This window comes from Oncorhynchus nerka, linkage group LG25 (assembly GCF_034236695.1).
Source record: "Oncorhynchus nerka isolate Pitt River linkage group LG25, Oner_Uvic_2.0, whole genome shotgun sequence".
Classification (NCBI taxonomy): domain Eukaryota; kingdom Metazoa; phylum Chordata; class Actinopteri; order Salmoniformes; family Salmonidae; genus Oncorhynchus; species Oncorhynchus nerka.
In genome coordinates this window covers 21,148,218-21,161,766 of record NC_088420.1, presented here as the reverse complement: position 1 = coordinate 21,161,766, position 13,549 = coordinate 21,148,218, and the positions used below count along the sequence as shown (strand labels likewise).

Here is a 13,549-nt window from a genome sequence, read left to right as displayed (position 1 = left end):
TGCTGATGTCTATTTGGAATTTAGATCTGTTTACAACGTGATTTGGTCGCTACAGTTGATTTGGACATTTTCAACTGAGTTATTTTTCCCGTGGTGAGGTCTATTACATTTACAGGGGAGTATATTTTGGTTTTGACAATATCCACCGGGCGAAACAAATTAGTAGGCCTAGGCCCATTGCTTTTTCCCCATTTATGTTTCTCCTCTTCTCCTGAAAAGAGACTCAAGCAGCCCTTATTGTTGACAGTAAAATATTCCGCCATAAATGTCTATTCACACCGTTTGTTTTCAACGTAGAGCGCTCGTAGGTTTTAGTTTATGCCAAAGCTTAGCTAGTAAGAGCAAGATGGCAAGCAAGCTACATCATCTCTCTACAAGTGTTTTCATGTTTGTTGTTATTGTTGTTTCCTTCCTAAAGAGAGACATAGGTCACTTCAGTGTTCACATCAAAGTTGAAACATTACCTGAATATTTACTTGTGAGTAATTACCATCCAGTTATATATTAGAAACTCAACCCATGCTTAATCCACTAAAATATGTCACATTCAACGTAAAAGATCTTAACAGCCCAGTTAAGGGGATCATTTCTTAAGGTATAGACTATTGAAGGCTGATGTTGTGTTCTTACAAGAAACACATTGTACAGCCAGTAAACACAAGAAATTAAACAGGGAATGGGTAGGATACATTTTTGCGGCCTCAAGAGGAACTGCAATTTTGATAAGTAGACACATCCCCTTTTGTGTCAGCAACACCATGTCTACTCCCTCAGGTTTGTTTTGGTGCAGGGGCATATTTATTCCGTCTGGGACCCTATTGAATATTTATGCTCCTAACTTCGATGACCATGTGTTTATGTTCAAGCTCATTCATGAAGGATCTCAATTTACTAGACGTCTGGAGACCGATGCACCCACAGGATAGGAACTACTCTTTATTCACAACACACACACGCATAGATCACCTTTTGCTGTCAACCCAACTGTTTCATAGTGTTAGATACCGATTATCTCACCAGATTGCTTTGTGACCATTCTCCTCTGGAATTAGCCTTCTCCATTCCTACCAAGCATATATATATGGAGACTAAATTCTACACTCCTGAAGCAACCTGCATTTATCAAAGAGCAGATCAATGTTTTTACTTTGACAAATAAACCCTCTGGTCCTGACAGTTTCATTCTTTGGGACACATTAAAAGTCTGATGGGAAAGGCTCATTGCCAGTACTAAAGGGTTGAAAAGAAAACACTGTGCCTAACTGAATTACCTTAAATCTGAAATCTTTGAGCTAGAGAAAACCTACCAAAGGTGCCAGACTAAAGACCTATACAGGCTTTTGGTAAATAACTGAAATATAATGCTCTGAACACGTATCAAGCTGAGAGGGGCATTACTAAATCAAAACAGCGTTACTATGAACTTGGAGAGAAAGCACAGTGTTGGCATGGCAACTGAAAGCAGAGGAAAGTAAGAGGACAATTAATGCTATAGAAACTCTTGCTAATGAGATTTTTTGACCCTACTGAAATTAATAATACTTTTAAGAAATACTACAAGGTCCCCTATACTTCCCAATCAAGCGATGTTCTATCAGAGATCGACATTTCTCTCCTTGCTCAACCTCCCTTGCCTGTCAGAGGAAGACAGAGCGCACCTGAGCGAACAGTTCTCAGTCCCTGAATTGTTGGTGGACATTAAATCTTTACCTTCTAATAAATCTCCTGGCTTCCCTCCAGAGTTCTATAAAGTACTCAAGTGGCTGTTGGTCCCCTACCTTATGGAGGTACTTTAAAAAGCCGGGGAGGACAACTGCTTTCCAGAGTCTTTCACTCAAACTGTGATTACAGCAGCATTCTTTTCCTCTCTCGACAAGCTGACCAGACAGTTTGTGGCACAGCAAAACTCCTAGGGTTAGCCTGGACAAACTGACCCTTGATTACAGTCAAGGGGGCTTAAACCTCCCTAATTTCAGAATATATTACCTGGCTGGTTGAACATGGTTCCCAATCAAGCAATTTTCAAAGGTTTTTCAAGAATAGTAACTTTAGATCATGGTCTGATAAGATAATCACTCTTCTAGAACATTGTTATGAGGGAATTCTTATTTCCTTTGAACAGCTGAAACAGAAATACAACTTGTCTAACAATGACCTCTAGTTACCTACAACTATGACATTTTATTAGGGTGACTCTCAAGGGCCAATGGAACCTACTTAAGATGTCACCTATTGAACAACTTTGCCATGCAGACCAACCACTGTTCAAGACCATTTCCTGTGTTTACGATGCTCTTATGTCATGACTACCACTGCCTGAGCTAGATAAACCCCGACTTAGATGGGTAAAAGATCCTGGTATTCGTCTTGATGAGGGACTATGGAGTGACCTATACAGGGATGGTGTTACATCCACATTAAACTCCAGATAGACTGATCCAGTTTAATTTCCTCCATCAGCTCTATATCACCTCATCTACATTGCACAAGTTCAACCCTGGTATCTCCCCCCCTACGTTCAAAACTACACGGTTTCTGGCAAGGGGTAAGCGATACCGTATCCTCAATTCAGGGGGCTGCATTCCCTTTAGACCCGGAGGTCTGTCTACTGGTTAACTTCACTAATTCCAATCTTAGGCAAAGTCACACTAATAATGCTAACAGAAATGGTGCAAGCAATTGGCAAAAAAATGTATTGCCTTGAAACAGAAATCAGATAGCCACATTGCAACTGGCAGGCGGGTATCTGAAGTTAATAGTATCCCACTGGAGAAAAGGACATACTGCTTGAGGAATAAGTCAATCCTTTCTTGATTATATGGAGAATGTCCACTCACATAACATTGATTGCATCTCTGTATAATCCTCATGTCATGTTTCACACGTAATGTATAAAATGTACTGTAGCCTACTGGTCCAATGTCTCATTTAGTTTTGTTTTTCTATTGCATTTACATTTTTGTCTGTTGTCTTCTAAGTTTGTCACTTTGTTATATTGTTGTCGGTCTTCTCATTTTTGTTTTGAATGTTCTTATTTGTAAAATGCAAAAAATAAAATATCATTGTTTTTTAACACTGATTTTTGGTACTGAATACATGGAGATTGATTATTGTCCGTCTTAATTAAATATTGATGGTTTTGTCTGTATTTCAGCCTGCTAAAGCGCGGAAGAAGAGGCGGAAAAAATACAAGAACGTAAGTACAAACTAAGGGCCGATCCTTAAACCTGTCCACTCTTTGTTCTCTATAGAAATATATGTATTTTATGAAATGATTGGACACATTGATACATGTACACAATGTATGATTGTTTAGATGGAGAACCCCCTGGACCATGTGTTCAGCACGTACCAGGTTAACATCATGCAGTCGTGTGACCAGTGCAACTCCTATATCGGGGGCATGGAGAAAGTCTACATGTGCAGCTGTGAGTACCACACAGACAAACACACACACACACATTCTGACAACTCTTACACTCTAGTAACAACTAATATATGTGTATACATATATATATTTTTAAAAAATGCACCTTTATTTAACCAGGTTAAGAACAAGTTCTCATTTACAACTGTGATCTGACCAAGATAAAGCAAAGCAGTGCGACAAAAACAACAGAGTTACACATAACAAACGTACATTAAATATCACAAAAGAAAAATATATGCACAGTGTGTGCAAATGTAGGGAGGTAAAGGCAATAAATAGGCCATAGAGACAAAATAATTACAATTTAGCATTAACACTGGAGTGATAGATGTGCAGATGATGTGCAAATAACAAGGATAACAGTCTCCAATGATTGATGTGAATGCTGATCATGCTTTAAACATACATAACGTGAAACATTAACATTAACATATTCTGGGTCGTCAAGGATACAAATGTTAATAGCCTCTCATTCTGGTTTTATTCTTCCAGATTGTAAGATGGTGTGCCACAAGAAGTGCCTCTGCAAAATTGTCACAGACTGCTGCACGTTTTGTGCCAAAAAGGTGGGCATTGACCTCACATATTTGTAAACGACATTGCCATACTTCCATGGTTTAGGTGTGAATCTTAAATCTGTATTGGTCCCTAGGTTACTATTGACTAACATATCTGACTGTTGGTGTCTATCTGTGTGCAGAGTGACGAGGAGTCGGGAGGCCTGCACTTTGGGGTGCGCTTGTGTCACCTGACCAGTGAGGACAACCCCATTCCCATAGTGCTGGAGATGATGCTGGAGCATGTCGAGATGAACGGCCTGTTAACGGAGGGAATCTACCGCAAATCAGGCTCCGCCAACCGCATGAAGGAGCTCCACCAGCTAATGGAGACTGGTGAGGGCCAGCCCATAATATTATAAACAGTAAACCAGAGAGCTGCTAAGATCTTGATGGGTAACAGTTCATTTGAGGGGTGTACGGAAGACTTAACATTAAGCACCTACACAAGCACAAGAGTAGTTGTATTTTTCAAGTTTCATCGTGCCCATGTAGATCTTATTTATGACATAAGTATACCTCTTCATGTTCCCATTCCATGACCTGTCTAATGGTTGATGTTGTGTTGTGTGGCAGACCCCCACGCAGTGTGCCTGGAGAACTACCCCATCCACACAGTGACAGGGCTGATCAAACAGTGGCTGAGAAAGCTGCCTGACCCCCTCATGACCTTCACTCATTACAATGACTTCCTTCGGGCCGTGGGTGAGTCCTGTTATAGCTCTGCCTCCCTCTTCTCCATGATCAAGGGAGAGATGGCTACTCTTGTCATTTTGGATTGTGTTATATAATATACGTCCACAAGGGGGAGTCCCTATATCAGCCCAGGTGGGTTATCTTCTCCTTGGTATGTTCTACTAATCTACAGGTAAATGCCAAAATAAAGAAAATACTTGAGTAAATGAGGGATACAAAGTATATTGAAATCGGGTGTGGTTCCTGAGTTAATTAAGATATTAAAACATCCCATCATGCTTAAGGTCCAGCTGCCCATTATTTTGGCTACCAAGGCTAGAGATCTCTGACTTTGAAAGAGGGGTCTCAAAGTAAGTTTAAAGGGTGTGTGTGTGTCTGTCACCATATCTCAGGGGCATCTGAGACAGCGTTTTCCGCCACTCTTGACAAAATGACAAATTATGGAATTTCTCGTGGAAGAATGGTGTCGCGTTACAGTTCCAGACACTTGTAGAATCTATGCCAAGATGCATTAAAGCAGTTCTGGCGGCTTGTGGTGGCTCAACGCCGTATTAAGACACTTTATGATGGTGTTTCCTTTATTTGGTCAGTTACCTGTATTCCACTGAATGTTAAAATGTGTAATATTGTCGACTGTCATCAATCCCTACATTGTGGCGTTGTTGTGTTTTCCTCATCTCTCTAGAACTTCCTGAAAAGCAAGAGCAGCTACATGCCATCTACAAAGTGTTGGAACAGCTCCCCACCGCATGCTTCAACACCTTGGAAAGACTTTTCTTCCATCTAGTCAAGTACATACTCTTCATGGCTGGGGCAATATTGCAGTGTGTATTGCTATATAAATATTCCACGAGTAATATTTTTCTCTCTTCCAGAGTGTCTAAAGATGAGTCTCACAACCGCATGTCTCCCAACTCCCTGGCCATCGTGTTTGCCCCCTGCATCCTCCGCTGCCCAGACAGCGCTGACCCACTCATGAGCATGAAGGACGTGGCCAAGACCACCACGTAAGTATCTCTCTGATCACTGCATAGACAGAAACCACTGTTACTTTGTGTATAAAACGTTGTTTTATTTTTATCAATTCAGTTTAAATCAATTTAAATTTTAAAAATCACACAATAAGAATAGTCCACTTAGAATGGATTTTTTTGATCTCAACCCTAGTCTTTGCTGTTATTAAGTGAATATTTTGTTCAGGCAACTAGGTACGACCCCCACTGTACAGAAACCAATGCAGTGCCTTTACCACAATAGAGATTTTAACTAGCAGGTAATGTCTCTGTGTCCCAGGTGTGTGGAGATGTTGATCAACGAGCAAATCAGACGCTACAATGAGAAGTTGGAGGAGATCGAACAGCTGGAGCACGCTGAGGCTCTGGCCGTCAACCAGCTCAAACTCAAGAGACAGAACACGGTGAGGACTATTCTACATGGTCTGGTCTGTCTGGACACTACCAATGGTTGGGGCCAATTCAGGAAACAAACTGACATTTCTATTCCAATTTTCCTCAATGCTTCTCTATGTCGCTTTCTGAATTGACTGAATTGGAATGGAATTGATCCCAACACTGACACTTACCAGGTCCATAGACTCAGTAGACAGACCGACCATAGTCACCAACTGTATTTACTACATACTGTAGGGCAGGGCAGTACTACGACACTCCTAGTCCAGTAAGGCTGCAGGTTTTGAGTGTCAGTGTATTGTCCAATATCCACCATGGCTTACTGCTCATTGTTTTGTGGTTCTCCTTTTTTTTTCTTCAGCTGCACTGGCATTTGCCCCTCAGGGTTTCTGCTCCTTACAAAGGAGTGGTGGTACGTATCCACGTTGCTCTGGTCCTCCTGGTAGCTAGATGCGGTTTGTCTTAACCAACCGTCTGTGCATGACTTGTAGTAGTCGATGACCCGCCACCCATCCCTCTCTCCTCTTCATACTAATTGGTGGAATACAGTGGTATACAGTGCTGCAGTGGTCTCCCAACTATGTTTCTGGAGAGCAACTGGGCATGCAGGCTTTTGTTATAGCCCAGCAGTTACACACCTGGATCCAGGCGAAGACAATGATCAGTTGATTCTGTGCTAGGTGTGTGTTAGTGCTAGGTGTGTGTTAGTGCTAGGTGTGTGTTAGTGCTAGGTGTGTGTTAGTGCTAGGTGTGCTGTCAGTGCTAGGTGTGCTGTCAGTGCTAGGTGTGCTGTCAGTGCTAGGTGTGCTGTCAGTGCTAGGTGTGTGTCAGTGCTAGGTGTGTGTCAGTGCTAGGTGTGCTGTCAGTGCTAGGTGTGTGATAGTGCTGTCAGTGCTAGGTGTGCTGTCAGTGCTAGGTGTGCTGTCAGTGCTAGGTGTGCTGTCAGTACTGCGAGAACAAAGGCCTGCATACCTACTACTAGTACCTTTAATAGTCTAGATGTTAGACCCCTGTTATACTGCATGTTGGTTTCAGCCCTCAGTATCTGTGATGTGAAGGTTCTTCAGAGTGACGGTGTGGGTTGATGTTGGTCTTTTCTACATGTGACTTGTTTGTGGTTTGACTAGTATTTGGTGACATTAATTCTTGATCATAGCCCGCTTGTGCTGTATGGAACACATATGATTCCCCACTGTACAACCTCAGGATTGGATGGATGGTTTGTGGATTCTCCCTGTTAACCGGAACCAAGCCTTATAATTGACATGGGAATGAGTTGTCTTCTTGATGATGTCTTTTACTCCTGGAGTAAAATAACCATTGCTTTGATTTGCAGACTCAAGCTTCATTCAATAGTAAAATCGTTATAAGAACCCTCACTCCAGAAACTGACATGTTCCTACATGTTGTGTGGTTGAATAACAGTTTCATAGTGTCTGTTTATCCCTACTCATCATGACAAAACCGCATGCTTTCCTCTAGTTACCATAGCTCACTGGAATGACACAGGCATGATATTAATAAACACTATGCATGATGATGTTACACAGGCACCCCCACCCCATCCTCTAAACCCGTGCGGTATGGACTTGCTACTCGTTGAGGTGCCATGAGTAACTGTGTGTGTGTTCTCTCTCCTAGGTGCATGAGAAGAAGTGCTCTAACTTGACGGTGGTCCCTGAGAACGATGAGCCACTGGACTCTGACACGGAGGCTGAGAAAAACCTGATGGAGCGCATCAAGTCTATAAAACAAGAGAAGTAAGAACTGAACAGAGCCCCTGATTCACCACTAAATTCAGCAGATACACTACATGGTCAAAAGTATGTGGGCACCCCTTCAAATGAATGGATTCAGCTTTTTCATCCACACCCGTTGCTGACAGGTTTATAAAATTGAGCACACAGCTATGCAATCTCCATAGACAAACATTGGCAGTAGAATGGCCCGTACTGAAGAGCTCAGTGACTTTCAATGTGGCACCGTCTTAGGATGCCACATTTCCAACAAGTCAGTTCGGCAAATTTCTGCCCTGCTAGAGCTGCCTCGGTCAACTGTAAGTACTGTTATTGTAAAGTGGGAATGTCTAGGAGCAAAAACGTCTCAACCGTGAAGTGGTTGGCCACACAAGCTCACAGAACGGGACCGCCAAATGCTGAAGCGCGTACCGTGTAAAAATCATCTTTCCTCGGTTGCAACACTCACTACTTAGTTCCAAAATGCCTCTAGAAGCATCATCAGCACAATAACTGTTCGTCGGGATTCCATGTCCTAAGATCACCATGCGCAATACCAAGCGTTGGCAAGAGTTGTGTAAAGATGGCCGTCATTGGAATCTGGAGTAGTGGAAACGCCTTCTCTGAATACGCTTGTATCACACTCTGGTCGTCAGATCGGACAGATCGGACAGATCTGGGTTTGGCGGATGTCATGAGAACGCTACCTGCCCGAATGCATAGTGTAAAGTTTGGTGGAGGAGGAATAATGGTCTAGGGCTGTTTTTCATGGTTCGTGCTGGGCCCCTTAGTTCCAGTGAAGGGATATCTTAATGCTGCAGCATACAATGAGGGGCGAGTCTAGACTGTGGAAATCCACCACTAAGGACTCAAACTAAATAAAGCAATCTTTATTATTACGGCTGTAGAGGTTCACAAACTCAATACAAACTTGATGAAAACTCTGAAGGGGAGGTTCCCTTTCAGTCCTTTTATACTGCTACACTAACAAGTTATAAGCATGGTTGGTTCCTGTATTTGACTGATTTATTCCACTTCTCTTGTCCCAAGATAATGTTCTGGGCGTACTGCCAATTTGCTTATGAGTGATAGTGTGGTTTCCTCCTTTGCAATCATCTAGTCACTGGCATGAACCCAACCAAGACAGGTTATTACAAAATCAGCATTGTGCTAATCTTATGATTATATACAAACAAGAACATTTCCATCACAGCCCTTTCTGTTTCAGCATGACAATGCCCCATGCACAAAGTGAGGTCCATACAGAAATGGTTTGTTGAGATTGGTGTGGAAGAACTTGACTGGTCTGCAGAGAGCCATGACTTCAACCACATTGAACACCTTTGGGATGAATTGGAACGCCTACTGCGAGCCAGGCCTAATTGTCCAACATCAGTGCCCGACCTCACTAATGCTCTTGGCTGAATGAAAGCAAGTCCCCGCAGCAATGTTCCAACATCTAGTGATAGCCATGAAGTGCTTTGAAAGGCTGGTCATGGCTCACATTAACACCATCATCACGGAAACCCTAGACCCACTCCAATTCGCATACTGCCCCAACAAAAGGAATACCTATGTGAGAATGCTATTTATTGACTACAGCTCAGCGTTGAGAGCACCAGCTGTTCCGGACGACCGTGTGATCACGCTCTCTGTAGCCAATGTGAGTAAGACCTTTAAACTGGTCAACATTCACAAGGCCAGGCGGATTACCAGTACGTGTACTCCGAGCATGCGCTGACCAACAGGAAAGTGTCTTCACTGATATTTTCAACAGCTCCCTGTCTGTAATACCATCATGTTTCAAGCAGACCACCATAATCCCTGTGCCCAAGAACACCAAGGTAACCTGCCTAAATGTCTACCGACCCATAGCACTCATTTGTAGCCATGAAGTGCTTTGAAAGGCTGGTCATGGCTCATATCAACACCATTATCCCAGAAACCCTAGACTCACTCCAAATTGCATACTGCCCCAACAGATCCATAGATGGTGCCATCTCAATTGCACTCCACACTGGCCTTTCACACGTGGACAAAAGGAACGCCTATGTGAGAATGCTGTTCATTGACTACAGCTCAGCATTCAACACCATCGTGCCCTCAAAGCTCATCATTAAGCTAAGGATCCTGGGACTAAACACCTCCCTCTGCAACTGGATCCAGGACTTTCTGACGTGCTTCCCCCAGGTGGTTGTAGTATCTGGGATCTACATCTGTTTATATTAGTTACTGTGCTGTTACTAAGCAGTAATGCATTACAGCAGTGTTACGTTACTACACCTAATAGGAAATACACATGCGCACTGGGATGCCGGGAACTGTAGAGCACGAGGGGTTTTGACTAAACGAAAACTAACTGTACTCCCGTCTCCGGCCTGGTCATTTCTCCACAACACAAATATTACAGTGGTAAGGGTAGGCAACAACACATCTGCCATGCTGATCCTCAACACTGGGGCCCCTCAGGGGTGTGTGCTTAGTCCTCTCCTGTACTCCCTGTTCACCCACGACTGCGTGGCCAAACACAACTACAACATCATCAAGTTTGCTGACAACACAACAGTGGTAGGCCTGATCACAGACAACAATGAAACAGCCTATAGGTAGGAGGTCAGAGACCTGGCAGTGTGGTGCCAGGAAAATAACCTCACTCAACGTCAACAAAACAAAGGAGATGATCATGGACTTCAGGAAACAGCAGAAGGAGCACCCCCCTATCCACATCGATGGGACAGTAGTGGATAGGGTAGTAAGTTTTATGTTCCTCGGGGTACACATCACGGACAGACTGAATTGGTCCACCCACACAGACAGCGTGGTGAAGAAGGCTGAAGAAATGTGGCTTGTCACCAAAAGCACTCAATCTTTTACAGATGCACAATCAAGAGCATCCTGTCGGGCTGTATCACCGCCTGGTACGGCAACTGCTCCGCCCACAACCGTAAGGCTCTCCAGAGGGTAGTGAGGTCTGCACAACGCATCACCGGGGGCAAACTACCTGCCCTCCAGGACACCTACACCACCCGATGTCACAGGAAGGCCATAAAGATCATCAAGGACAACAACCACCCAAGCCACTGCCTGTTCACACCGCTATCATCCAGAAGGCGAGGTCAGTACAGGTGCATCAAAGCAGGGACCGAGAGACTGAAAAACAGCTTCTATCTCAAGGCCATCAGACTGTTAACCTCTAGCGACGAGCAATCCCGTATCCGGGAGCGTAATCATAGCCTCAAGTGCATTAGCATAACGCAACTTTTTCTATTCATGAAAATCGCAAATGAAATGAAATAAATATATTCAAACACAAGCTTAGCCTTTTGTTAACAACACTGTCATCTCAGATTTTCAAAATATGCGTTACAGCCAACACTACACAAGCATTTGTGTAAGTTTATCATGGCATAATGCTATGCTAGCTCTACTGGCAGCAGGCAACATTTTCACAAAAATAAGAAAAGCAACCAAATTAAATCATTTCCCTTTGAAGAACTTCAGATGCTTTCACTCAGGAGACTCCCAGTTAGATAGCAAATGTTCCTTTTTTTGTAGGCGAAAAACGTCCCGTTTGTTCATACTGCTTGGCTGAGAAATCGACCGAAAAATACTTCAACTATAACGCCAAACTTTTTTCAAAATTTGCTCCATAATATCGACAGAAACACGGCAAACGTTGTTTAGGATCCATCCTCAAGGTGTTTTTAACATATGTATTCGATAATATATCCGTCGAGGCAGTTGGTTTCTCATAAGAAACGATTGGAAAAATGGCTACCTCAGTATTTTACGCAAGGTTTTCTCCGGGAGACACCATGCGACCACTCGCCCTATATGGTCTCTTGCAGCCATTCTCCAATGGAAATGCCTAAAAAGACGTCACAATGCTGGGGAAAACGTGGAAAACGTAAGCTGACTCCTAGCTCCTTCACATTCATTTAAGGAGTCATTGGCATGAGGCGGTTTTAAAAAATGCGGCACTTCCTGATTGGATTTTTATCTGGGTTTCGCCTGTAACATCAGTTCTGTGGCACTCACAGACAAGATCCTTGCAGTTTTGGAAACGTCAGTGTTTTCTTTCCAAAGCGGTCAATTATATGCATAGTCGAGCATCTTTTCGTGACAAATCTTGTTTAACCTCATAGTCCGCCCAAACCCGTATGCGGTAGCGTAACTACAGCCTCAAGCTCATTACCATAACGCAACGTTAGCGATTTCTAAAAATCGCAAATGAAATGAAATAAATATGCCTGTTCTCAAGCTTATCCTTTTCTTAACAATCCTGTCGTCTCAGATTTTCAAAATATGCTTTAGAACCAGAGAAAATCACTAATTTGTGTAAGAGTGGTGATAGCTAGCTTAGCATTAACGTTAGCATTTAGCACGCAACATATTCACAAAAACCAGCCAAGGAATCAAATAAAATAATTTACCTTTGAAGAACTTCAGATGTTTCAATGAGGAGACTCTCAGTTACATAGCAGATGTCCAGTTTTTCCTGAAAGATTCTTGTGTAGGACACATCGTTCCCTTTTGTTACTATGCATTTGGCTACCGAAACTAACCGAAAATTCAGTCACCTACATGTCAAACTTTTTTCCGAATTAACTCCATAATATCGACTGAAACATGGAAAACGTTGTTTGAATCAATCCTGAAGGTGGTTTGTCATATTTCTCTCCATTGAAAGCACCCACCTTGTACCCTGCTTTGTTCTGAGATTTGAATGGAAAAATACTGGGACTTGATTTTTGCGCACCGAATGCCACGCAGACACCAAGAGGGACACTTGGCAATTGTAGTCTCTTATGGTCAATCTTCCAATGATATGCCTACAAATACGTCACAATGCTGCAGAGACCTTGGGGAAACAAGAGAAAGAGTCCGTTCATTCCTGTCGCATTCACAGCCATATAAGGCGATCATGGAAAACGTAGCCTCAGAAATCCTGTGCATTTCCTGGTCGGTCATACATCTTGGTTTTGCCCGAAGCATTTGTTCTAAGGGACTCACAGTGAAAATCTTTGCATTTCTGGAAACGTAAGACTGTCTTCTTTCCAAAACTATCAATTCCAAGCATATTCGAGCATCTTTTCGTGACAAAATATTGCGCTTAAAACGGGCACGTCTTTTTATCCAAAAATGAAATACTGCCCCTAGAGTACTAACAGGTTAAAACAGGAACGTTTTTTATCCAAAAATTTAAAGAGTGCCCCCTATATCCAACTGGATAAACAGCCACCACTAACATTGAGTGGCTGCTGCCAACATACGGACTGAACTCCAGCCACTTTAATCATGGAAAAATTGATTTAAAAATGTATTACTAGCCACTTTAAATAATGCCACTTAATATAATGTTTACATACCCTACATTACTCATCTCATATGTATATACTGTACTCTTTACCATCTACTGCATCCTGCCATCTTTATGTAATACATGTATCACTAGCCACTTTAAACAATGCCACTTTTGTTTACATACCCTACATTACTCATCTCATATGTATATACTGTACTCTTTACCATCTACTGCATCTTGCCTATGCTGTTCTGTACCATCACTCATTCATATTTTTATGTACATATTCTTCATTCCTTTACACTTGTGTGTAGAAGGTAGTTGTTGTAGTATTGTTAGGTTAGATTACTCGTTGGTTATTACTGCATTGTCGGAACTAGAAGCTCAAGCATTTCGCTACACTCGCATTAACATCT

The 13,549-nt window shown here is 42.6% G+C and overlaps 1 protein-coding gene across 6 annotated transcripts in view; it reads left to right on the top strand.

The window, feature by feature from the left end:
- The window catches only part of LOC115109185 (unconventional myosin-IXb-like), a 120,011-nt gene that overhangs the window by 94,860 nt on the left and 11,602 nt on the right, over nucleotides 1-13,549 (top strand). For 4 of the 6 annotated variants that reach the window (XM_065009659.1, XM_065009657.1, XM_065009661.1 and 1 more), the window contains 10 exons: nucleotides 3,155-3,196; nucleotides 3,317-3,428; nucleotides 3,923-3,996; nucleotides 4,131-4,323; nucleotides 4,564-4,692; nucleotides 5,369-5,474; nucleotides 5,559-5,690; nucleotides 5,977-6,100; nucleotides 6,454-6,504; nucleotides 7,734-7,852. In XM_065009659.1, the coding sequence (XP_064865731.1) occupies nucleotides 3,155-3,196; nucleotides 3,317-3,428; nucleotides 3,923-3,996; nucleotides 4,131-4,323; nucleotides 4,564-4,692; nucleotides 5,369-5,474; nucleotides 5,559-5,690; nucleotides 5,977-6,100; nucleotides 6,454-6,504; nucleotides 7,734-7,852 (1,082 nt within the window). The remainder of the gene's footprint in view (nucleotides 1-3,154; nucleotides 3,197-3,316; nucleotides 3,429-3,922; nucleotides 3,997-4,130; nucleotides 4,324-4,563; nucleotides 4,693-5,368; nucleotides 5,475-5,558; nucleotides 5,691-5,976; nucleotides 6,101-6,453; nucleotides 6,505-7,733; nucleotides 7,853-13,549) is intronic. The other 2 variants (XM_065009658.1, XM_065009662.1) reach the window with 1 other exon arrangement.